The sequence below is a fragment of the Scyliorhinus canicula genome, chromosome 9, assembly GCF_902713615.1.
Source record: "Scyliorhinus canicula chromosome 9, sScyCan1.1, whole genome shotgun sequence".
Classification (NCBI taxonomy): domain Eukaryota; kingdom Metazoa; phylum Chordata; class Chondrichthyes; order Carcharhiniformes; family Scyliorhinidae; genus Scyliorhinus; species Scyliorhinus canicula.
The window spans coordinates 11543917-11568622 of record NC_052154.1 but is presented as its reverse complement, the minus strand read 5'-3'; the positions used below and the strand labels follow the sequence as shown (position 1 = coordinate 11568622).

General features: G+C 49.2%; 1 protein-coding gene across 1 annotated transcript in view; it reads left to right on the top strand.

Annotated features, from left to right (window-relative positions):
• The window catches only part of adamts18 (ADAM metallopeptidase with thrombospondin type 1 motif, 18), a 277450-nt gene that overhangs the window by 148217 nt on the left and 104527 nt on the right, over nt 1–24706 (top strand). The window contains exons 11-12 of the mRNA XM_038806242.1: nt 9160–9255; nt 10705–10853. Coding sequence (XP_038662170.1) covers nt 9160–9255; nt 10705–10853 — 245 coding nt within the window. The remainder of the gene's footprint in view (nt 1–9159; nt 9256–10704; nt 10854–24706) is intronic.

Below are 24706 nucleotides of genomic sequence, written 5' to 3'. Positions count from 1 at the left end.
GTGTTTGAAACAAACATGTTGGACTTTAACCTGGTGTTGTAAGACTTCTTATTGTGCTCACCCCAGTCCGACGCCGGCATCTCCACATCATGACAATTAATTTGTAATCAAGGGCCTCAATTCACCTCCAGTGCCTTCAAGCACTTGGCTGTGGCAGGTGGACCAGAGCTGCGAAGGCTCTTTTTGAAAGGGTTTAGTTGAAAAGGTGGGAAGGGGGTCAGGCCTCATCCATCCAAGTGCTTTGTGCGCACTGGGGGGGGGGGGGGGGGGGCAACTTTCCCACCTCACCCTGCAGTTGGGAAGGTTTGGGAAACCAGGACTACCTGATACGGTGGACCACACTGATTCAGGAAATATCTTTCAGGAGGAAATCGGATAAATAGTTGAAAGAAAAACAGATTCAGGGATAATGGTGAAGGAGCATTGGGGTGGGGCAAACGGGACTGTTCTTGGAAAGAGCCAATGCGGAGTCCGTGGTTGAATGGCCTCCATGGTTCCTTTATCTGTGTTATGAAAAGCTGAAATGAAAGATAATCTCTCCAGCCAGCCCTTTGATGATCTGGAGTAGATGAAAAGCCCAACCCAAATCGCTACATTTGTTTAGTCATACCCCGGGAGCAGAGGCTAACTTCATCATATTTTGTACACAATCACTTTCAATACAGTTCAAATCAAAATCTGGGGACTATACACCCAAATGTTTAATAACGTTATCGCCACATGGGCTGCGCTTACTGATGGTCAGATCTCCCACACCTCATTTGCAACAAAAAGGCAATTGTTCAGAATGCACTGTAGTCATTGTGTAGTAATCCATGGGAGGCAGGAGTCCCGTCACCACACCTATATTTATTTACAATAACGATATTTACAGGAGCAGCTACAAACAGTGCTGCTAGCAGTCCAGTCAACTTAAGACTGGCTAGGGCAGCACGGTGGCACAGTGGTTAGCATGGCTGCCTAAGGCGCTGAGGACCCGGGTTCGAATCCCGGCTCTGGGTCCCTGTCCGTGTGGAGTTTGCACATTCTCCCCGTGTCTGCGTGGGTTTCACCCCCACAACCCAAAAGATGTGCAGGATAGGTGGATTGGCCACACTAAATTGCCCCTTAATTGGAAAAAATAATTGGGTACTCTAAATTTATAAAAAAAAAAGAAAAAAACTTAAGACTGGCTCACAAAGCCTACACAGGTGATTATATGGGCTCATACTCCAATTGGCCAACCAATAAAGCCAATTGGAGTTCATTACACCCCCCCCCCCCCCCAATGTCCGAGGAATTCCTGCCAGAATTCCTCTGAGCTTCTTCCTGCTCCTCATGTCTGGTTCTATCACCTCTGTGTCGTCCGCTGGGTCATTCTCCGAAGTGGGCGGGGTGTACCTTATAGGTGCCCGTCTTTTCCTTGACGACCTCCTTGGAAGTTGTTCTTCCTCCTCCTTGGGAAGAGGTGTCGTGGCGGCCTCGTCGAGTGTGTCCATCTCCGACTCTGATGACTGGATGACGGGGTCTGGAGAAATTGCTCGTGGCTGGGGTGTGGGTATCCTTTCCGTCTGGGCTATCCCAGCTCGAGGTGGTCCTGCTTTGCCTGCCTCCAGGTGTGGTTCCACTGCCCTTATTTGGTCTAGGTGTTTCTTCAGCACCTTACCTCCTATTGAAACCTCATAGGATATGGGCCCTGTTTGGGACTCTACCGTGCCTTTGACCCACGTTGGTCCATTCCCATAATTCTTGACCCAAATCGGAGCCCCCACCTGGAAATGTCTCTGCTGCCGACTATTATCATGCCCCCTGTGTTGGGCCTCCTGTTGTTTCTCCACTTTCCCCGTTAAATTTGGGAAAAGGAGACTTCCCATTACTGATACGGCTGCACCCGTGTCTATTTGCATTATTGTCGGCCGCCCATTCACCCGTAGTCCTAATGGGTTCTGCTTTCTTCGTTGCAATATTATATAATTGTTCCCCTTCGGAGGAGGATGGGGCGTCTAGGTTGTGTACTTCCCTGCGTCCCCATCTGCTAGTCGTCTTTTGCCACCTCCTTCTAGGGTTTCTGTCGTTGTTTCCCCACTCTGTCTGGTGCCAGAAACAGTCCTTCTCTGTTGGGGGCGCCTCAGCCGGTACTTCCCTCTGTCTCCAGTTAGTCCTGGCAGACTTGGGGGCAGTTCTGGGGTTTTCCTTTTTCCCTCTACTCCTCAGGGTTTTCCTGAGAGCGGCTATCTGGTAGCAGGACCCGTTGTGGTAGTCCCTCTCACAGGTATCTACCTCCATTGGCGGGCCCTGTAGTTCCTGCGCCCCATTTGCTGCCTTTTCTAGGATCAGTGCGAGCTGTAATGCCTACCTGCAGTCTAGCTCCGATTCCGCCAACAGGCGTTTCTGTATTGTGAGGTTGTTTATACCACAGACTAACCGGTCCCGAAGCATTTCATTTAGCGTCGGGCCAAACTCACATTTTTCCGCCTGCCTTCTCAGGCGGGTCAAGAAATTTGTGACTGACTCCCTGTCTTCCTGCTTCGCTGTGTAGAATCTGTACCTACGCAAAATGAGGGGTGGTTTTGGGTCGTAGTGCTCTTTCACCAATTCCGTTACTTCTTGGAAAGTTTTCGTGTCCGGTGCATCGGGATAAGTCAGACTACGTATAATGGCGAAAGCTGAGGGTCCGCACGCCGACAGCAGGATAAGCCGTCTCCTTTCGTCCGTCAGTATATTATTTGCCCGGAAGAAGTAACACATTCTCTCCACATACTGGGACCAGTCCTCAATAGCCGGGTCGAATGCCTCTAACCTTCCAAAAAACGGCATTTTTTAAATGGCAAGGCTTACCCTCCGAGTGCGGCAGCTGGTCTCCGCAAAATTCTTAGTTTACCTCGTTGCCACTGTAGTAATCCACGGGAGGCAGGAGTTCTGTCACCACACCAATATTTATTTACAATAATGATATTACAGGAGCAGCTACAAACAGTGCTGCCAGCAGTCCAGTCAACTTAAGACTGGCTCACAAAGCCTACACAGGTGATTATATGGGCCCCCTCAATGAGCTATCATTGAGGGAGCTCATACTCCAATTGACCAACCAATAAAGCCAATTGGAGTTCATTACACATTGACTCATCCTTGTGCATTCATATACGGATGTGATTGCTGAATGATGGCACGGGAATAGAAACCAGTGATTACAATTGTTTTTTTGTCAGCTTAATCATTGAATTCTGGAGGACATTTAGGATTGTGATTCCAGAGGAGCCAGTAGCCTTAGCTTGTCTCATTCAATGGGCCATTTTTTCTTCTCTGTCCATGCCAATTTTCTCTCCTTTCGTGCCCTCCTCAAGTGATTGTTTACTTGCGGGTTTCATAGATTTAATAGATTTCATAGAATTTACAGTGCAGAAGGAGGCCATTCGGCCCATTGAGTCTGCACCGCTCTTGGAAAGAGCACCCTACCCAACCCCACATCTCCACCCTATCCCCATAACTCAGTAACCCCACCCAACACTCAGGGACATTTTGGACACTAAGGACAATTTAGCATGGCCAATCCACCTAACCCGCACATCTTTGGACTGTGGGAGGAAACCGGAGCACCCGGTGGAAAACCCACGCAGACACGGGGAGAATATGCAGACTCCGCACAGGGACCCAAGCCAGGAATTGAACCTGGGACCCTGGAGCTGTGAAGCAATTGTGCTAAACACTCTGCTACCGTCCTGGCATTGGTCACTCTTTCACCTTGTAAAATGCCTGACAGTGATACACAGGTTTTGGCAATTCGTTTTGGGGTCGTTGGATAATCATCAAGAGCAGGTGACGTGGAGGATTTCCCCATCTTGCCAACACAGAGGCAATAAGAGCCTGTTTTGGTGTGTCTATTTCCGATTTGGCACTGATCCTGGTCCCGTCTACATCTGTTGGTTGTGTTATGCACGTACCAACCATTGCCAGCAGCGAGGTTCTCAATTGATTTTTGACTTGCCTGCCCAGGGCCACCCCTTAACAAATTGCAATGCTCTAACTGGAGTGGGTGCAACTTAATTAACACAGTGTGACTATAAAAAAGGAGATTCCCTGATGTAGAATTGTGGAAAGATACAGGGCGGGATTCTCCCCTACTCGGCAGGGCGGGGGGTCCCGGCGTGATGGAGTGGCGTGAACCACTCTGGCGTCGGGCTGCCCCAAAGGTGCAGAAGTCTCCGCACCTTTAGGGGCCAAGCCCTAACATTGAGGGGCTAGGCCCGCGCCGGAGTGGTTGGCGCTCCGCCAGCTGGCGGGAACGGCCATTGGCGCCACGCCAGCCGGGGCCGAAGGGACTTCGCCGGCCTGCAGAAGTCCGCGCATGCTGCTGACGTAATCTCCGTGCATGCGCAGGGGAGGGGGGTCATTTCCGCCTCTGCCATTGTGAAGACTATGGCGAAGGCGGAAGGAAACGAGTGCCCCCACGGCACAGGCCCGCCCACCGATCGGTAGGCCCCGATCGCGGGCCAGGCCACCTTGGGGGCACCCCCCCAGGGCCAGCTCGCCCGCCCCCCCCCAACCCCCAGGACCCCGGAGCCCGCCCACGCCGCCTGGTCCCGCCGGTAAGGTAGATGGTTTGATCCACGCTGGCGGGACCGGCATGACAACAGCGGGACTTCGGCCCATCGCAGTCCGGAGAATCGGCGGGAGGGGGGGGGGGGCTCACCGAATCTCTGGAGCCGGAGACTTTGGGACACTGCGGAGGCGGGATTGACGCCTGCCCCCGGCGATTCTCCGATCCGGCGGTGGTTCGGAGAATCCCGCCCACAGTTTCATCACCAGTGTGAGGTGAGTGTGGGTGAACCTGCTAAATTAGGCAACCATGACTTCTGACCATTTAATTTTCCTACAATAAAGGCATTTTTCTCATTAACCATCTTAATTCATCTCTTTTCAATTTCCTGTCATTATTTAAAGTGATATGGATGACCTTATCTGTGCTTATCTATATTATTTCTGTGGTTCAGGGTTCCTCCCTTCCTTAATGTCCTTCACTCTGGGTTGTGAAGCTAAATTTTGTAAAAGTTCTTTACCAGGCCTGTTTCAGTTTTGGCTGTGTGACTCCCTGACTCACTTTCAATTACTCACAATACAATGTTGCTCACCCACTTTCTCACCCCTCCGCATCCCCCAGAAGTCCCAATATCTGAGCCATTGCAGGGCAGAACTTCACAAGCATAAACCCTGGCCGGAATTCTCCACTTGGGAGACAACAGGCGCGATCTTCCCAAAAGGGAATAATGTCCCCTAGCGCGTTTAGCCGCGCATTTCCCGGCATTCGGGTTGAATGAGGGACCTGAATGGGGAATGCGCAGCCAAGGACACACTTAGCCCCGTATTTTACAGTGGAGAACTCTGCTTGCCGGATCTCCCCAACCTTTCCTCTGTGCCCCCCGCCCTGACCCCCACCTGAATACAATATGGGAGGATCCCCAAACCTCTACCACAAGCACCCAGACCGGGCAACCCCAGTCCGATAGCGCACATACAAAGAATGCCAGCATGGCACCCTGGCGGTGCCTATGCCAGCCGGCAGTGCCACCTGGACACCTTGGAAGTGCCAGGCTGGCACCCAGGTGGCACTGCCAGGTTGCCAACCTGGCAGTGCCAGGTTACCCAGGTGGCATCAGCAGTGCCAGGGCACTATCCTGCCCAAAGGCATGCAGCTGGGGGCCTCCGATTCGCTTGGAGACCCCCATGAGTGTTGTTCGGTCTGCTGCCTGTTTCTGGGCACCAGTATCAAACGGCGCTCGCCCGAGGTCTCTGAGGTGAAGGGGGTGAATCCCAAAGCCTCGGGAATCTGCACATTAGAGTAAGGCTTACTGCCTCGCTCTAATATGCAGATTTGCCAAAAGGTGATCCCGCCCATTGTGATCAGGATTCATCTCGAAGCGCCTCGTGAGATTGCGTTGAATCTCGCCAGGCGTTGCGAGCTGGGTAGATCCCAGGAACGGGGTCTCCCGAATTCCAACGACCACACTGCGCCTCAGCGAGCTGCTTTTCAGCAGCAGAGTGGCTGTAGGATCGCACCCTCATTGTTGTCCGCTGTACTGAATAGTGTGCGATTCGCACTTCTGTTGGGGGCCATTGGTAAATGGGTCAGGACATGTAAATGGTCCAGCACTTTGCCGGCGTGAATTGAATTCCCAGCCCAACAGGCGTTGTAACCACTGGAGCCAGAGTTAGCGCGAAAGAACCTTTTTTTAAGCGTTCCACTTATCACACATTCACTGCAGCCATGAAGATGTCTCACTGAAGACTGCCCCATGTGTTTGGCCCCATGGACCCACAGCTCCATGCCAGTGAGGGAAGGGGGGGTCACCCTCTTCCCCAAGGGAGGCCACAGACTCAAGCCCACCCTGCAGAACTCTGCCTGGGAGGTGGGGGCAGAGGCAGTCAGTGCTGCCAGCCTCTGCAAGAGGAGACAGCCGGTGATCCTGAGGGAAGGGGGTCACTGGTGAGGCCTCTGCTCTGAGAGGGGCAGAGAACCAGGGAGGGTTCCAAAGGTCATGCTGCAGGTGTCCTTTGGTTGGGTTGAACTCTGGGGCAGTGCTTTCGAGGTGTGCCAACACCTGGCGGGCCCCTGATGACCACACCCATCGCCTTGATGAAAAAGCTGGGGTGTGAGGGGTGTGAGCAGTGTGAGCAGCCAGGAGCCTGTGGGTAACACCAAAAGGGGTGCGTTTAAAACACAGCGTGCAGCAATAGCAGTCTGAGCCAGGCGACCACGATCCCGAGGGGGGGGGGGGACACAGAATCCACGGACTTGGCACCAAGTTATTCCCCGCTACTGCCCTCAGCCTGGGCAGCACTCCACAACACGCCGGACACGTTTTGAGGATTTTTGTCAGTTGTTTAGCCTCCCCAGCCATGGCGCCCAGGCCCCGATTGTAAATTCTTGCACTAATTTGCACCCGCAAGATGTACAACTAAGAGGGGCAGCACATCGCGGGAAGGTGGAGCATGAAGTGTCCAACCCACTAATTAGGTTAAAATCCATGACGGCCTTGGATTGATCCGCCAGCGCGGGGCGTAAACATCGATATTGCCGCCAGCGAGGGAGTGGAGCATGGCATCAGAATCGTAGCCAGACGCAAACCTCGATTTTTCAATCTTGCGCGATTTCCCTGCCCGATCGCAATTCGTGCTTCCGGCATTGTGAAACCAGAGAATTCAACCCCCTGTGGGCCAACCATGTGAAAACCCCATGAGGTGGTGTGTAATCAATTCACTGAGCACACTGCAACGTGCTCCCCTACGTGGGAAAGAGGCAAAGGAACTAGATGATGATAGAAACATCTATACCCACAGTGACAAGAATGGCCTGTTGATGTCCTGTACAGTTCATTTAAGCTGATGCAATGCTACAAGAGGTAAACAGGGCAGTCAAATATAAATGATGCCTCCCCTTTCTTGTGCTCTCAATTTATTGGTTGCCTGGACATCGGGATTATGCAAATCCTCACCACACAGTTTTCCTTACTTTCCTCAATTGCTCCATCCAATTAAGGAGTGATTCCTGAGATGGCAGGATTGTCGTATGAGGAGAGACTGAGTTGACTGGGCCTGTTCACAGGGATTGAGAGGGAAGAGAGGGGATCTAATTGAAAAGTATTAAATTCTGACAGGGCTGGTCAGAGTTGGTGGAGGGGTAATGTTTCCTCTGACTGGGGTGGGGCTAGACCAAGGGGTCATGGCCTCAGAATATGGGGCAGGCCATTTAGGACTGAGATGAGAAGAAATTTCTTCGCTCTGAGGGTGGTGAACCTATGGAATTCTTTACTGCAAAAGGCTGCGGAGGCCAAGCCACTAGATATATTTAAGAAAGAAATAGATAGATCTCTAGACTCTAAAGGTGTCAAGGGTTATGGAGAAGCCCGCGTGCTGTTGGCACCAATCTGATCCGCACCAGCCCTCCCGCCACCCCCAAAGGAGTCCTGAGTTGCTATTACAATGTACACTTTTCCGCGCATGTTGGAACTGTGGATAATCGGGGCTAGAGCTAAATTTCCATCACATAGCTGACCAGGAATTTCTGTTGCCCTTACCGTCATTGATGTATATTGGAAGGATTTAGAAGTAGACACTCAACCCGTTTGGCCACGTTGTTTGGCCTTCAAGTCCTGGAGTTAGAATTGAACCCCATGCTTCTGGCTGAGGTGGGGACCCTTTCCAGTGTGTCACATGACCTCCACTGGGCAGAAATAAAAAGCCCAAAACAATTTTTATACGACATACATAATGTGGTGGTTGGAGAGAAATTAAGAACTCGGGGTAGATTTTTTCAGTCCCGCCCCCACACCGGGAATTGTTGAGGCGGGATGAAAAACTTGACGGACCAATGAAAGGTGGGAACTTCCACTCTCAGGGCAGGGACGGGGCTGGAAAATCCTGCCCTTGTTTCTAATGTCGATGGGTGGGATTCTCCGGCCACGCGTGTTTATCGGCGGCCGGAGGTAGCCCGCCATTGGCCATTGGCGGGGTCTTTTGGGATTTCCCATTTAATCCACCCCACGCCGCCGGGAAACCCGTGGCGGGGGTACGCCATCAGTGGGACCGGAAGATCCGGTCGGCGTGAACATCCGGAAGATCTCGCTCGATGTTATCATCATCCTCCAAACGCTTCTAATCTAGAGGATTACTGTGTAAGTACATAACTATTCAGCTGTTCTTACTGGTCGTAGTTGAGGGGAAGAATGTTAGTCAAGACACAAGGAGAGTCCCATTCTATTATTGTGAGATGTACGACAAACAGGCAAGAAGGTGGCATCTGCATAGTGCAGTAACCCTGTGAAATATCTGCCTTTGTTATGCCCTGAAATGTGACTTAAACACACAGTCTTCTGACTGGGCAGTAAGAATTCTATCAACTGAACCAAACTGACAGAGACTTATGGTGTAGTTTCTTTATGAATGGTTGAACTAGACCAGCCTGGTGGAAGTAATCTTCCTCATGTAGATCTGTCTCGTGCACTAAGCTTCTTAATTTGGAACAAATACCATTCCGAAAAATGTGACCGTTAAGAGGGGGAGGTAAAGATGGAGGTGGTGGTGGTGGTGATGGGGAGGAGGTGCGGGGAGGGCGTCTCTGCAGTTCTGCTGTGGGAGGTGAGCATGTTCATTGAAGCCAATTTCTGTTTTTCCGTTTCACTCTAGGACATTTGCAAAGCACTTTGGTGCCACAAGAGTGGCCATAGATGTGAAACCAAGTTCATGCCAGCTGCAGAGGGCACAGTCTGCGGGCCCAACAAGGTGAGAGGCATCAGATTGTACCGTCTGCACCACCAAAAGTGCTCACTTATGATCAACTCTCGGTTAAATGTTATGTTCATGGAGTGTGTTCGGGATTCTTGCACCTTTTATGTCTCCCTTGGCTGAGGGAGAAGAGCAAAAACCAAAATGAAAAGTCTCACCCATTCCAAATCAGTGTTGCTCCACAGGGGCTCAAGGACGTAGTTTACCCCCACCCCTCTCCACTGTACCACAGACCAAGAATGTCCTCCCTCTGCCTGATCCCTCATCTCTGCTGAGTTGACTGATCTCCACCTGACTTGACTTGCTGCAGGGTTCAATCTTGAAGAGCGCCAGCTGCACAAGCCAGGTTTCTATAGAGCCTGGTAGTGTGGGCCAAGACCTCACCTTAGATTAACAACTCATTGGCCATACTCCAGCGTGAGTCAGTGCCTTCAGGAGAGAAGGGGAGAAACCTGAGGTTGATTTAAATATCTATTTAAAAAATTGCCTGTATGCTTACTCAAGGGTTCAGGCGCTGCCCCTGAGGCTCATATTAACATCTTGAACTGTTGAGATTATTCCCAATGCTCGATATTCTGCGCAGAATGCATAGTTGTAGACGGAGAGGAAATGTTGAATGATAAATTGCTTGGTGCATTACTCCTCCGAGTCACGGCTCAAGATGAATGTTGGCACCCCTCCAAGCTGTCATTCCCAATATTAATTATACTGTATCTCTATCGCCCTTAACAATTGGACCGCAAAATCTATCACATGATTATAATTTTGGTGCTACCAGGGGTCTCCACAGCCAGAAACACCCATAGTCAGTGCCAATGCGATCGTCTCAGCTGGTATCAATCAGTTAATGCCCCCTTATTATGTCAAGTGTTAATCCTCTTAGCAGAGGTTAGAAAGGGTGAGCGCAATATAAACTACAAAAGAAATTGTTGTTCATGTGCCTTACCGTCTCCAGCTCAGCTGGACAGTCTAGCTTTTGCACTAAAGTGCTGCTCTGTGTCAACCAAGATGTAGAGATGCTAAGCAAGGAAAGCTAGGTTTCCTGGCTGTCTTGATATTTAGAGAGATATAACTTAAATACCATTGCTGTAAGGGACTCTGTCTTGACGGGTGGTTGAGGCGTTAATAAACAAAGCATGGAGGTGTCAGGTTGCTTTACGGTGAACTGATTCACTGATTTGAGGGAGGGTGTTATGGTACACTTTGCAGTCCGATCTCGACTTCTTCCCTGTAGGGAATTGCTGGGATTCTGGCCCGGGAAAAAAGATCCGGCACTCTATAATGTAGGGCTGGCTACCCCAGATTCCCAACAAAGTACAGTACTGACTTTCTTTTCACCATTGCTGCTCGGAACTTTGCATTTCCAGGTGTTTGCACGCTGTTTGCAAAAGGTTAACGTTAGCAAGTCGCCGCAGGCTCAACCTGATAACTCTTATATCTTCACAGTGGTGTCGACGAGGTCAGTGCTTGAAATATGGAGATGACGGACCCAAGCCCATTAATGGTCAGTGGTCCAACTGGTCAGAGTGGTCGGAATGCTCACGGACTTGCGATGGCGGAGTAAACTACAGGGAAAGACACTGCAACAGCCCAAAGTAAGGAAAATTGGCACAATCTCCTTTTAGTGCAGCTGGTTCCTCAGAGAGGCGTGCTTATATCCCACCTTTGGCTTATGTCAGGAGTGAGTGTGCTTGCTGATAAACATCACTTAGTGCCTTGACTGTTCCCAACGCCCTCGCTATTGTTACTGTGCCTGGTCTTGCTCTGAATCAAGTGACTCAAGGAGTTATATAGAACTGATTATAGTGGGGTGGTGGGGGGAGATGGGGTGGGACCTGGTTTGCTGTGTCACAATCACCCAACATTTTACTTTGCATTGTTGCGCATTGGCAAATGTTTGGGAGCACACAGTATTGGCACCAACTCACAGTGTCATTTGATTCTACCTTCAACTGTTTAGGGTGTGTGTATGTGTGCTTGCATGTGTTTTCATATAAACATTAATCAGCAAACATGGAAAAGCCAACTTTAATTTAATTAAAAATAACATAAAGATGTCAAATCGGCAAAGTACAGAAATTCTTTGGGAATTATTGGGAGGGGGAACCACACCCTTGGAAGCAGTACAGATACAATTCCTGGTGATTTAAAAGCTGAAGTGATCCCTGGGCAATCGCCCATCCATAGAGAGCCATTGTGTAGCAGAATTATTGAAAGCATCGAGAATGTCTGCACTCATGGGCTACGCTGGAGGAAAAGTTTGGAAGATGACACTTTGAGTTGCGAGCCATAGTTCAGTGGGTAACACTCACACCACCGGGTGAGAAGGCTGTGGGGTGTAGAGGGGGTACGGGAAATGTCCAACATCGCCACTGTTTTCTGACAGGTGTGCCACTGGCCAGGGGGCTTCTGTCAGGGCTTGGCGGAGTAGTGGCGGGTGGCCAGGAGGTGGGCTGTGGGGTCGGGTTCAACGGGCACGGAACACCATTTTCACATCTAGAAAGGCAGCTATGCAACTGGGCACATCGCTGACAGCCACTGTGAGGCCTGAGTGTATGAGACATGATGACGCGTCAGTGCAGTACTGAGGAAGTGCTGCACTGTCTTTTGGATGACATGTTAAACCTAGGTTCCGCCTGCCACCTTACTTAAATGTGAAATGCCCCATGACATTTATGAAGAAAGATAAGAAAGTTCTTCCCAGTTTTGTGCTCAATATTTGTCCCTCACCCATGGCCACTAAAACCAAATAGCTGGCTAGTGTCTGTTTCTGGGGGCTTGCTGCACACGGTTTGTCTGCCACGTCCCCAACATTAACAATCGTTCTTTTCAAGAATGCACTTCATTGGCTACAACTATAGAACATCCTGAGGTTGTGAAAGACTTCATACAAATGAAAACTCTGCAAACACATACAATAGTGCTGTAACTTGCCGGAGTGTGTTATCGACACTAGTTGATTCCACCATTGTGTTGACACCGGTAATTATGACCAAGTGTCATCTTCAAATGAAAAGGGATTGGAAACTGAGGAAGAATTGGACCAGCACATACAGATGTGATTCAGTCTTTCTTCTGCAACATACATACTGGGCGGGAGTCTCTGTTTCTGAGACTGGGTGTTGATGCCGGCGCAGAATTCGTGGACTTTCACAACAGCAAAATTGGTGCCGAACTTGGACCGTCTCAGCGACTGTGGAGGGGCTAGCACCGGTGGCTGGAGCACGCCCATGCAGATGATGGGTCAGCTAGGGCCAAAGGGCACCTAGGGGGTGTGGCCTGGGAGGATACCCATACGTCTCGTGGCCCTGAGTTCACAGTGGCTGTCAGCAGTGTGCCCAGTTGCATAGCATCTTTTGTGGATGTGAAAATGGTGTTCCATGCCCTTTGACCCCAACCCCACAGCCCACCTCCTGGCCACCCGCCACTACTCCGGCAAGCCCTGACAGAAGCCCCCTGGCCAGTGGCACAACTGTCAGCAAACAGTGGCGATGTTGGCCATTTTCCGTACCCCCTCTCTCTCCCTCAGCATCCACGACGCCGGTTTGACGATTTTTAAAAGAACAAGTGAACCGCACCATAGGGAACTCGGCCCATCGGAGGCGGAGAATCGTGCAGGCCCCGGGGAATTCTGGGCCTGGTAATGATATGCCAAGGGTGTTTGCAGTAGGTGCATTCCAGACGGCATTGGCGCCGCTGTCGAGGTAGCGGAGAATTGCGATTTGACATCTAATTGGCACCAGTCGCGATTTTGCCATCGGGACCTGTTCTCCGCCCAATCTCGGCGTCAGCCAACGGAGAATCCTGCCCACTATCTTTTGTTTTATTCCCACTTTAAATGACCAAGTTCACATTTACGATGGAAACCACCTTCTAAAACTTATGGGGCGGGTTTCTCCCGTACCCGGTGGGGCAGGGGGTCCCGGCGGGATGGAGTGGCGTGAACCACTCCGGCGTCGGGCCACCCAAAGGTGCGGAGTTCTCTGCACCTTCAGGGGTGATTTGTGCCCCGCCTTTGGCACCTCGCCAGTCGGGGCCCCTCCGCCGGCCGGCGAGAGTCTGCACATGCGTGGGTGCATCAGCGACTGCTGACGTCATCCCCGCGCATGCGCAGGGTGGGGGTCACCTACGCGTCGACCATCGCGGCGGCTGCCACGGCCAACGCTTAGGAAAAGAGTGCCCCCACGGCACAGGCCCGCCCGCGGATCGGTGGGCCCCGATCGCGGGCCAGGCCATCGTGGTGGCACCCCCCGGGGCCAGATCGCCTCCACCCCCCCTCCCCAGGACCCCGGAGCCCGCCCACGCCTCCAGGTCCCGCTGGTAAGGGACCTAGTCTGATCCACGCCGGCGGGACCGGCAAAAAACCAGCGGGACTTCGGCCCATCGCGGGCCGGAGACTTCGGGCAGCCGCCGGGCCCATTGAGTTGCTCCGGTCCCCGCCATTCTCCGGGGCGAAAGGTGCGACTCACGCCTCCCCGACTTTTGGAGGGCCGGAGAATTTGCGGGCCGAAGGGGGCGGGATTCACACCGACCCCCGGCGGTTCTCCGACCCGGCGGGGGGGGTCGGAGAATCCCGCCCCTGATGTTGGAATTATATTCGCTGGTCACTGGTGACGCTGCAAATCCTGTATTAGTTGGAGGGTGTAAGTGCACAGGGATAATTATACATCATTGGTTTCTGATATCAACGTTGACAGATTGAGGTCTGCGCACCATAGTTGAATAGCATGCATCATCAGCATAAACCTGAACATAAAGATTGGGCACTTTTGGGAGGTACCAGTGTGCAGCGAATAATGAGTCCAAGCAACAATCAGATTGTCAAGTAAAGGAGAGGAAAAAATTGAGAGGAACCCAAAATGGTAATGGAGATGTGCTCTTCCATTCTTTTACTGTTCCTATTGTCTGTGATCAATACACAAGTCCTAAGATCTGTCAAAGGATTGACCTTTCACTTCACAGGGAATGGTCGTCTTAATAACTGCTGGTGGTCTCTTGTTGCAATGTTGTCAGCCGAGTAGTTGCACTCGTTGGTCAGTGAATGAACTCTTTGGGCGAGATCTTCCAGCTGCTCACACCGGCCGATCTAAAGGTTCTTCCAAATCATCTGTTAATTGTGTCTCATTTCATTTCAGGCTCCAGGCTACCGGGGAACCTATTATAAATGGTGATTCACGGGCGGCACGTGGCACAATGGTTAGCATTGCTGCCTGCGACGCTGAGGACCCGGGTTCGAATCCCGGCCCTGGGTCACTGTCCGTGTAGAGTTTGCACATTCTCCCTGTGTCTGCGTGGGTTTCACCCCCACAACACAAAGTTGTGCAGGTTAGATGGATTGGCAACGCTAAATAGTCCCTTAATTGGAAAAAATAAATAATTGGATGTTCTAAATTTCTAATAAAGAAAAAAAATGGTGATTCCTCAGATCCAGATTTGCTTCTTATTGGCTTTCTCATCCTTGTTTTCAAATTCCTCCATGATCTTGCTCTCCCCACCCTATCTCTTTCAGCCCCACAATTCTCTTACCTGATCTAATTCTGGCCTCTTAAGCATCTCCAATTTTAATTTCTCTACCATTGGTGGCCTTCCCTTCAGCTGTCTGGGCCCTAAGGTCTAGATTTCCCTACCTACATGCCTCCAACTCCCTACCTCTTATTCTCCTTTATTACCCTTAAAACAGACCTTATGACATAAATCCAACTATATTGCTATTAATAAAAATTAATTGTGTTCAAATTTACAAACTTGGTGACTGTAGTTAGCGGGCAGCCAGAGATCGCAGACTTGGGGGATTTTCTAAAAGTTTATTGTTAATTTCAATTGTGTTGCGACCCCGGGTCAAGTGAGGCTGGAATTGACCGTGCACTAACCCAGGATGTTGTAGCATTCCTGTGTGTAGTGTTTTGCTCTTACCTGTATTGAGGTTAATCTGTAATTGTTCTGCCCAGCTAGGTAACTCGTGCATCTCATCCTGTGACCTCTGAGCTGTTTTTCCAATTCCACCACATCAGAGTGTTTAAGTCCTCATGTAACGTTGTTTCACTTAAATATTGTTCACTCTTTACGGACATTTTTCAGGTTTGCGTCGCTATTTTTGTTTCAACACTTTTGCGCTCTGGGTCTATGCTCCTCCTGTGCTCCTCTCAGAGCCAGCCACTGTCATATTCTGGTGTCGCCACAGGGAGAAAGTGAAGCCCGTAATCCTGGGATCAGGAGCACTGGGCAGGGAGCCTGACAGAGAGGATGGTCTGGGACAGTCACCGCCATTGTGCCATGGTGGCATGGCTGCAAAACGGTCAATCACCAACCGGGTGATGAAGTGTGAGTAATCCAGGGGAGGGAACAGAGCCCCGGGACAATCCCAACTGAGTCCTAGCTCAATCAGCAAACCCCCCCCCCCCCCCCCCCCCCCCCCTCCCGGTGATCCCGGCATCCCAGCTCAATCCTCATCCTGGGACAAGGGCCTGGCTGCCTGAAGGAAAGGTCCAGGCTTTCGGCCCAAGTGAAGACTCAGACTGGGAGTTGACTTGAGTCCCGGGCTGCTGAATCTCAGCCTTGGGCTGGGGTGGGCGTGAAAATGAGAGAGGTGAATGTGAGACAGTGTGTGAAAGGGGAGAGAGGGTGAGAGAGAGAGAGAGAGAGGGAGATACACACATAAACACACAGAATGGGGGAGGAGAGAAGAGAAGGAAACAGACAGACAGAGAGAGTGGGAAAGGAAAGTAAGCAAGAGGTTGTACAGTGTTTCAGCAGTACGGTGGCTGAGGCACAGAAGCTATGCCACTCATTGCTTGTTTATACGATTTAGGGCACGATTTAACCGACAATAATCAGTGAAGAGTCAGGATCGACCCTGCTACCTAACGGCACTTTGTTGCCATTTCGGGACTCGGCGGGGAACGCCCCCCTGAGGCCACAGTGTCATTTCAGTGCTGAGGAGCTCCTCAGTAAAGGAAGAGATCAGAACACCATGAACTCTCAATCCCCTGGACCCCCCCTCCAATGCCTCAACTAACTTTTTAGAGGGTCCTCAAGACCCCCCCCCCCGCACCCCAGCTGACATGGGCTGATCCCAGCATTGGAAAAATGTCAGCCTGGATCCTGAGAGCTGCCAGCCTGTTACTCTGGCAGTGCCCCTGCCTGTGCCATGTCTGCACCCTGGCAGTGCCAGCAGAGCAAGGGTGCCACCCCCGCGTCCCCAGAGGCTGACCAACCGGGGCCTCTGATCGCCTTAGAGACCCCCCTCCCCAAGTGCCGTTACATCTGTTCCCCGTTAGTAGGGCCAGTACTAAATGACACTCGGCTGAGGTCAGCTCAGCGAGGCCAAAAGATGCCGGTGGCCATTACATCCAGTACGAGCATAGTTAAATAAGTTTAAGCTCTTTTAGCTATGCGAGTCTGGGCCCCACCCATTGTGGGTGGGATCCAGAACGAGACGTCCCGTGAAATCTGGTTAAAACTCACGAGATGTAAGGGCAATCAGGAATCACGGGAGAGGCCTCTCCCAGGTTCTACCGGCCCCGTCCCACTCTGGTTCTGGTGGGAGGCGGTCGGTCGATCGTGCCTTCAGCATTATTTAATTTGTATTCATACATTATTTTGCAAGTTATTCCAGCATAAATACACAGTGTTTGCACATGCACAGCACTGCATTTCAACTTGTACATTGATTTTTCTGAGCAAGAAATGTCCAAAGGAACCTAACTCCAGCTTCAACATTGACTCCCATGGGGACACACGAATCACTAAAAGTCATGATTTTCAGGACTACGACCACAACTTTAAGTGAGAACTTAGGGCATTGACAAAGTTGTTCCGTCATTGGTGTCAATGCATTGGAAATAAAAGCGACTTATTAAAATTCATCCTCTAGATCTGGGTGTCACTGGTAAGGTTGGCCTTGATTTCCCTTGAGAATGTGGTGGTGTTGGGCCTTGTTCCTGAAGTGTTACGTCTATGTGGAGAAGCTGTTAGCATCATGCTGTTGCATTAGGAGTCCCAGAACTTTAAAACTCAGTACCAATGAAGGGCAGCCGTTATACTTTCAAGTCATAATGGTGTGTGATGACAGAAAATTTCTAAGTGGTGGTGTTCCTTTGCACCTATTGCCCTTGTCCTTCTCGGTGGTAGAGTTGTGCATCTAGGTGTGCTTAGATGGGCAGCACGTAGCACAGTGGTTAGCACTGTTGCTTCACAGCGCCAGGGTCCTGGGTTCAATTTCCGCTTGGGTCACTGTTTGTGCGGAGTCTGCACGCTCTCCCCATGTCTATGTCTGCGTGGGTTTCCTACGGGTTCTCCAGTTTCCTCCCACAAGTCCCGGAAGACGTGCTGTTAGATAATTGGGACATTCTGAATTCTCCCTCCGTGTACCTGACAGGCACCGTAGTGAGGCAACTGGGGTATTTTAACAGTCAACTCATTGCAATGTTAATGTAAGCCTGCTTATGACATTATTAAAGATTGTCATTAAACAAAGGACTGTCATACAAACATGTCCACTAATGTGACCACAAATGGATGCAAAGCTACAGTTACCAAAACTAGTGTTCTCATTGTAGTTTGTATCTGCCGTCGACGTCCTGATCTCGGGCACCATACTTGAGGAAGGATGTGAAGGCATTGGAGCGAGGACAGAGGAGATTCACAAGAATGAATCCAGGGACAAAAAACTGTAGCTATGAGGATAGATTGGAGAGGTTGGGCCTGTGTTCCTTCCTGAAAAGAAGGCTGTGGGTAAACCCGGTAGAGGTATTCAAGATCCTCAGGAACATGGACAGGGTAGATAGCGAGGAACTGTTTCCACTCTGGAGGGCATCACGAACGGGGGGGAGGGGGGGGGGGGGGGGGGGGGGGGGGGGGGCACAGGTGCATGATAACAGGCAAAAGGTGTCGAAATAATGTGAGGATAAAGATGTTCTCCCAGACGGTGGTTGGAGTTTGGAACAAACTGTCTGAGGGGGTGGTGGAGGCAGCTTCGAGCGAGGTGTTCAGAAGGGAATTGGATTGCTATCTGAAAAGGAAGAATATGCAAGGGGACGGGGATAAGGCAGGGGAGTGGGACTGGGTAGAATGCTCTTTCAGCGAGCCATTGCAGGCTCGATGAGCCGAATGGCCTCCTTCTGCGCTACAAAGATTCCGTGAATAAATCTTGATTGGAAGTATTTTGGATGTGTAACTTTGTGGGCTGTGGGTTATCTGATGAAAATGATTGTATGTTGTGTAGGTTTCGGCAAAAAACTCTGCCAAACCCGAGATATAATTGACGGTATCCTGCTAAATACTTTGCCTTGAACAAAATAAAGCGTGCCCTGTCTTGCACTTTGAGAAGAATGCCAGGATTATTACAGGAGCGGCAGTCTTAATTCTTCCTCATAATGTTTGACAGTTTGAGAGTGTTGAGCGCAGCAGACTGAGAATGGGAGGTTGTGGGTGATCTGCTTAACGTATTTAAAATGCTAAACGTTTAAGAGGATAGATATGAGGAAGCTACTTCCTCTGGTGGGAGAATAAAGAGCAAGGGGGCATTATCTTAAATGAGAGCTGGGTCACTCAGGAGTGAAATCAGTGAATCATTCCCCACATGAAGGGTATCAAAATGTGGAACATCCTTCCTCGGAAAGTCACTGGATGTTGGATCGATGTTTCCAAGACGGATATTGATACGTTTTTGTTGGCAACTATCAAGGGGCAGGTCAATTGAACTGAGGTAGAGACCATCCAACATCTAATTGAAAGGCAAAACCAGGAGGCAAGTCCCTTCAGTGAATTATTAAAAGTCTTAGAGGGACAATTCTCTCCTCACCCTTTATTAATTACCAAAAGTTTTGATTCCGCCACTGTAGTCAGGAAGTGGTGAAAACCATTTCAGTATATAGTGTATGTTATATCCTGTAGAAGACTTACAGAGTGGGAATAATTGTTTTCCCCATGGTTTCTGTGGAGTACGGGGCTTCCCCGCTGAGGCACGGGGAATCTCCATTCAGCTATGTATAAAAGGTCGGTCAGTAAGATACCGACTGTGGAGAGACTGCGGAGGGATCTACCGGGAGTTGCATATAACGTAACTGTATATAAACCAAAAAGTTCTTTATTTTACTTGGCGTGGACTCCCCATGTCCTTATTGAAGCATCTTTAAGAAGATTCGCTAGATATTGTGACTATGGTACAACACTGAACGATACTCTTCGAGACAGGCTGGTTTGTGGATTACGCAGTGAAGCTATTCAGAGGAAGCTGCTGACTGTAAGTGATTTAACTCTGAAAATTGCTGCGAACGTTCTCACATCTATGGAGCTTGCTAAGAGAGAAACTTTGCAGATAGGGGCTGGAGCAAACATCCACAAAATGGGCACCTCGTGGAACAGGGCTGCAAAGGTACAACCATGTTACCATTGTACACAGGTTGGACACTTAGTAGGGGAATGCTGGAGTAAATCAAGCACATGCAAGAACAGTGGTAAGAAGGACCATATTGCCTCGACATGTTGGGCTCAGTAAACCCGTTCTACACCAAGAAATTGCAAGAAGAACGATACAAGTAAACAATCTAGTAATTTGTCTACAAATTAGTGATGAAGCTCGAGATCATGCAAAAGCCCACTAAACTGAGCTACAGCAAGAGCTGAAACTAGATGTTTTGTCAATGCGTGGCAATCAATAACGATTTTGGGCATACCCAAAACGTGAAGGACATGAAATTAAAATGGAAGTGGATATAGGTGCAGCAGTATTACTAATATCGGAGACAATTTAGCACAACGCTGTTTAGCACAACGCTAAATTGCTGTCTGTGAAAGCAGACCAAGCAGGCCAGCAGCACGGTTCGATTCCCGTAACAGCCTCCCCGAACAGGCGCCGGAATGTGGCGACTAGGGGCTTTTCACAGTAACTTCATTTGAAGCCTACTCGTGACAATAAGCGATTTTCATTTTTTTCATTTCAATTTATTATCAAAAGTTGACGCATCTGCCTTTAAAACTGTCAAAGGTGATCCGAAGGACATTAACAGAACAGGTCGTACCATTAAAAAGATGCATTATGTGACAGTCGGAGCAAATAGGGAAACGGCAAAGTTGCCTCTTTCTGTGGAACTTTTCACGCTCTATTTGGCAGAGCTTGGTTGGCTAAGATCTGACTTTACTGGAAAACAATCAATCAATTAGTGGATTCAGAGAGCAACTTACAACAACTTTTGAAGAAGCATGAGAAGGTGTTCAAAGATTGACTATGACTGGAGTTGAGCTACATCTAATAGAGTGATCCCAGCAAAGACAGGTCCAATATCATACACCGTTCAGACGGATGATGAAAGAGTTTGGTGGCATCATGCTAATCTGTTACTTGCTGCATGAAGTAAGTTTAAATAATCGTCTCAAGAGGTTCCACCTTTAGAAGATCTAGATAACTAGACTTTGGTACAGAGGCTAGAGATAGTGACAAATTTGGATTCTGTTTCTGAGGACTTTTCAACGCCTATAGTGACAGATACTGAAATAACTACTCAAGAAGTATCATCTACAGAAAGGAATGAGGACAGTCTGAGGTCGCAAGTTGCCAAGTTCAAGAACCAAAGTAGAATGGACGTCCACCACAGAGACTGTCTTATTGAATTGTATATGTCAATAGAAATAGCATATCAATAGCATATTGTATAAATGTTAATTGTTGTTGTTGTATTAATGAAGTAAAGAGCGAGGAATGTTATGTGTCTGAGAATACAGTCTTCCTGGTTCTGCGCTACCTGATGTGTAATGATGTCAGCAAGGTGTTTGTGTGGGTTTGAGTAAATCGCCATCTTGAGTGTATGAGCGACATCCTTAATAAACCTCTCATTCGTGTTTTACAAGAATCCAGAGTGTGGCCATCTCCACACCTTTTCTCCTTGAGGCAACACATATATCAGACCTGGCTTAAAGAATGGCAGGGCCGGGTTTTAAACATTCCTAGATCCAAGGGCCTGGATCCTCCATTGGTGGATCCTCCATTTCGCCGGCAGCGCACTCACGGATATCCCGACGGCGTGGGGGTGCCCACAATTGGAAACCCCATTGGCCGGCTGGCGGGGCGGAGGATACCGCTGCCATCAGGGATGCGCTGCACCAGAAAACGGGTACGGCGGGACGGAGAATGCTGCCCAAGGTGTTTGGTAAAGATAGGAAAGGGGGCAGTGTTGATTTTGCAGAACATTACAGTGCAGGAGATAGAGGATGTCCCAGAGGTGTCAAGGACAGAATCTATTTGGCTGGAGCTGCGGGACAAAAAAGCTACAATTAAATTGCTCGATGTTAGTCTACTGCCCATGATTCAAGGCATACAAGTTGACTTTTGAAGCTTCCAAAAATCCTTCCAGAAAGAGGAATAGACTCATATGTCAAGCGTAAAATGTGAACCGCCAGTGTGGGTGGTCACCGTTTTGGAAAAACAATAACACCGGTAATTCATATTAAATTTGTGTGACCCGGTTTAGTGAAATAAGAAGTCTTACAACACCAGGTTAAAGTCCAACATGTTTGTTTCAAAAACTAGCTTTCGGAGCACTGCTCCTTCCTCAGGTGAATGAAGAGGTCTGTTCCAGAAACATATATATAGACAAAGTCAAAGATGCCAGACAATGCTTAAAATGCGAGCATTTGCAGGTAATTAAATCTTTACAGATCCAAAGAGAGGGGTAACCCCAGGTTAAAGAGGTGTGAATTGTCTCAAAACAGGACAGTTGGTAGGATTTCGCAAGCCCAGGCCAGATGGTGGGGGATGAATGTAGTGCGACATGAATCCCAGGTCCCAGTTGAGGCCGTACTCACGTGTGCGGAACTTGGCTATAAGTTTCTGCTCGGCGATTCTGCGTTGTCGCGCGTCCTGAAGACCGCCTTGGAAAACGCTTTAGTGATTGAAGTTTAGTGATTGAATTAATTGCACAAACATTTCGTGAGCACTTGAAACGCAGTAACATACAAGGCAATGGACCAGGTGCTGAAAATGGATCAGAATAGATAGACGGTTGATGGTTGCCATAGACACAATTGGATTTTTGGTATGGTTTTACGCTTGGAAATTACCGTAGAGTTTAATTTCATTCCATTGACCGAGCAGGTCAGTACCACCGTGAATCATGTCTTCCTATGCCGTGTTGTTTACACTAGAATTGTTTTTAAACCTTTTCACTGCACAGTTTAACTGTTGGACATATTGCAATTCATGTTTAATCCATGTTGCCCTTGTGACATAATGGTACTCGTGCTTTTGCCACTGGCGTATGGCAAACCACTGGAAACTGGTAATTTTGGCATCAAGTCTTTCGGTAGTCTAGGAGTGACGTTGGGTCTTCTGTTGCAACGCTGGACTATTTTGTTCCATAAACTGGCTGCACCAAGATAGGCCCAGCAACTATAGAACTGTCATCTCTACCTTGCTGGTGGGAAAACGTTTAGAAAGGCTAATTAAGGCCAAAATGAATAGTCACTTGGTCAAGTGTGAGTTAACTAAGGAAAGCCAGCATGGATATGTTCAAGGAAGATATGGAGTTTTTTGATGAGGCAACAGAGTTATCCGTGTTGATATGGTGACCATGGTCTTCCAGAAGGCATTTGATAAAGTGCTGCATGAGAATTCTGAGCAACGCTGGAGCTCATGGAACAAAAGTCGCAACATGGATACAAAATAGGCTGGGAGTCACAAAAAAGTTATTTATCATAGAATTTACAGTGCTCAAGGAGGCCATTCAGCCCATCGAGTCTGCATTGGCCCTGGGAAAGAGCACTCTACTTTTCAGGTTGCCGGAAGTTTATACTGTAGTGAAGCTTCACAGAGATCAATGTTAGGACCCCAGCTCTTCTTGAGTATATATTAATAACCTAAACCTTGGCATCCTTTCAAATTTTAATAATGAATGTTGCACGGAAGGATTGTGACGCATAAGGAGGACAGTGTAGAACTTCAAAAAGACATAAATTCAGGTTAGTCGAAACGGGTGGACAAATGGCAGATTATATTTAATGTAATGGCAGCACGGTAGCACAGTAGTTAGCACGGTTGCTTCACAGCGCCAGGGTCCCAGGTTCGATTCCCGGCTTGGGTCACTGTGCGGAGTCTGCACGTTCTCCCCATGTCTGCGTGAGTTTCCTTCGGGTGCTCTGGTTTCCTCCCACAGTCCAAAGATGTGCAGGTTAGGTGGATTGGCCACGCTAAATTGCCCTTAGTGTCCAAAAAGGTTAGGTGGGGCTATGGGGATAGGGTGGAGGATTGGGGCTCAAGTGGGGTGCTCTTTCCAAGGGCCGGTGCAGAGTCGATGGGCCGAATGGCCTCCTTCTGCAGTGTAAATTCTATGTTCGAGAAGAGTGTGCAGTGATTCATTTTGGTAGGAAACATGCAAGGGGACAATATAAAATAAAGGGTGGAGTTCAGGAGCAGAGAGGCCTGGGTCTATCCAAGTAATCGTGGATCATCTTGGAATCCCTACAGTGTAGAAGGAGGCTGTTTGGCCTGTCGAGTCTGCACTGGCGCTCCGAAAGGGCACTCTGCCCAGATCCACTGCCCCGCTCACCCTTCCTTACCAACCCTGTACATCCCTGAACACCAAGGGACAATTTAGCCTGGCCAATCCACGCAACCTCTTTGGACTGTGGGAGGAAACTGGAGGAAACGCACGCAAACTCCACCAAGTCACCCGAGGCTGGGACCGAAACCGATTCCCTGGCGCGGTGATGCAGCAGTGCTAGCCACTGTGCCATCGTGCCACCCAGTGCCGTTAATAAAGCAGACGGCATCCTGGGCTTTATCAATCAGGGGCAGAGTGCAAAAGCAAGAAAATGATGGTAAACTTGTATAAAACATTGGTCCAGTCTGTCCTGGAGTATTGCGACCAGTTCTGGAAGGACGTGAAGGCATCAGAGACAGTACAGAAAAGATTCACAAGAATGCTTCCAGGGATGAGGAACTTCAGATATGTAGAAAGATTGGCGAAGTTCGGACTATCCTCATTGGAGGATGGAATGTTTCTTTAAAAAATATGTTCATTAGAGTTTTTACGTAATAACCAACACAAACGGGAATTAAAAAATGCAAAAAATCACAAGCAAATATAAAAGTAATAAAAACTTAACACATAAATAATTTTAAATTTTTTTTTATAAATTTAGAGTACCCAATTCATTTTTTCCAATTAAGGGGCAATTTAGCGTGGCCAATCCACCTAGCCTGCACATCTTTGGGTTGTGGGGGCGAAACCCACGCAAACACGGGGAGAATGTGCAAACTCCACACGGACAGTGACCCAGAGCCGGGATCGAACCTGGGACCTCGGCGCCGTGAGGCAGCAGGGCTAACCCACTGAGCCACCGTGCTGCCCCACACATAAATAATTTAAATGCTAAAACTAAACTACCCCCCCCCCCCCCCCAAGCAGCTGATGGTGACAAGATCCTTAAAAAGGGAAATCAAAGGTTGCAATCT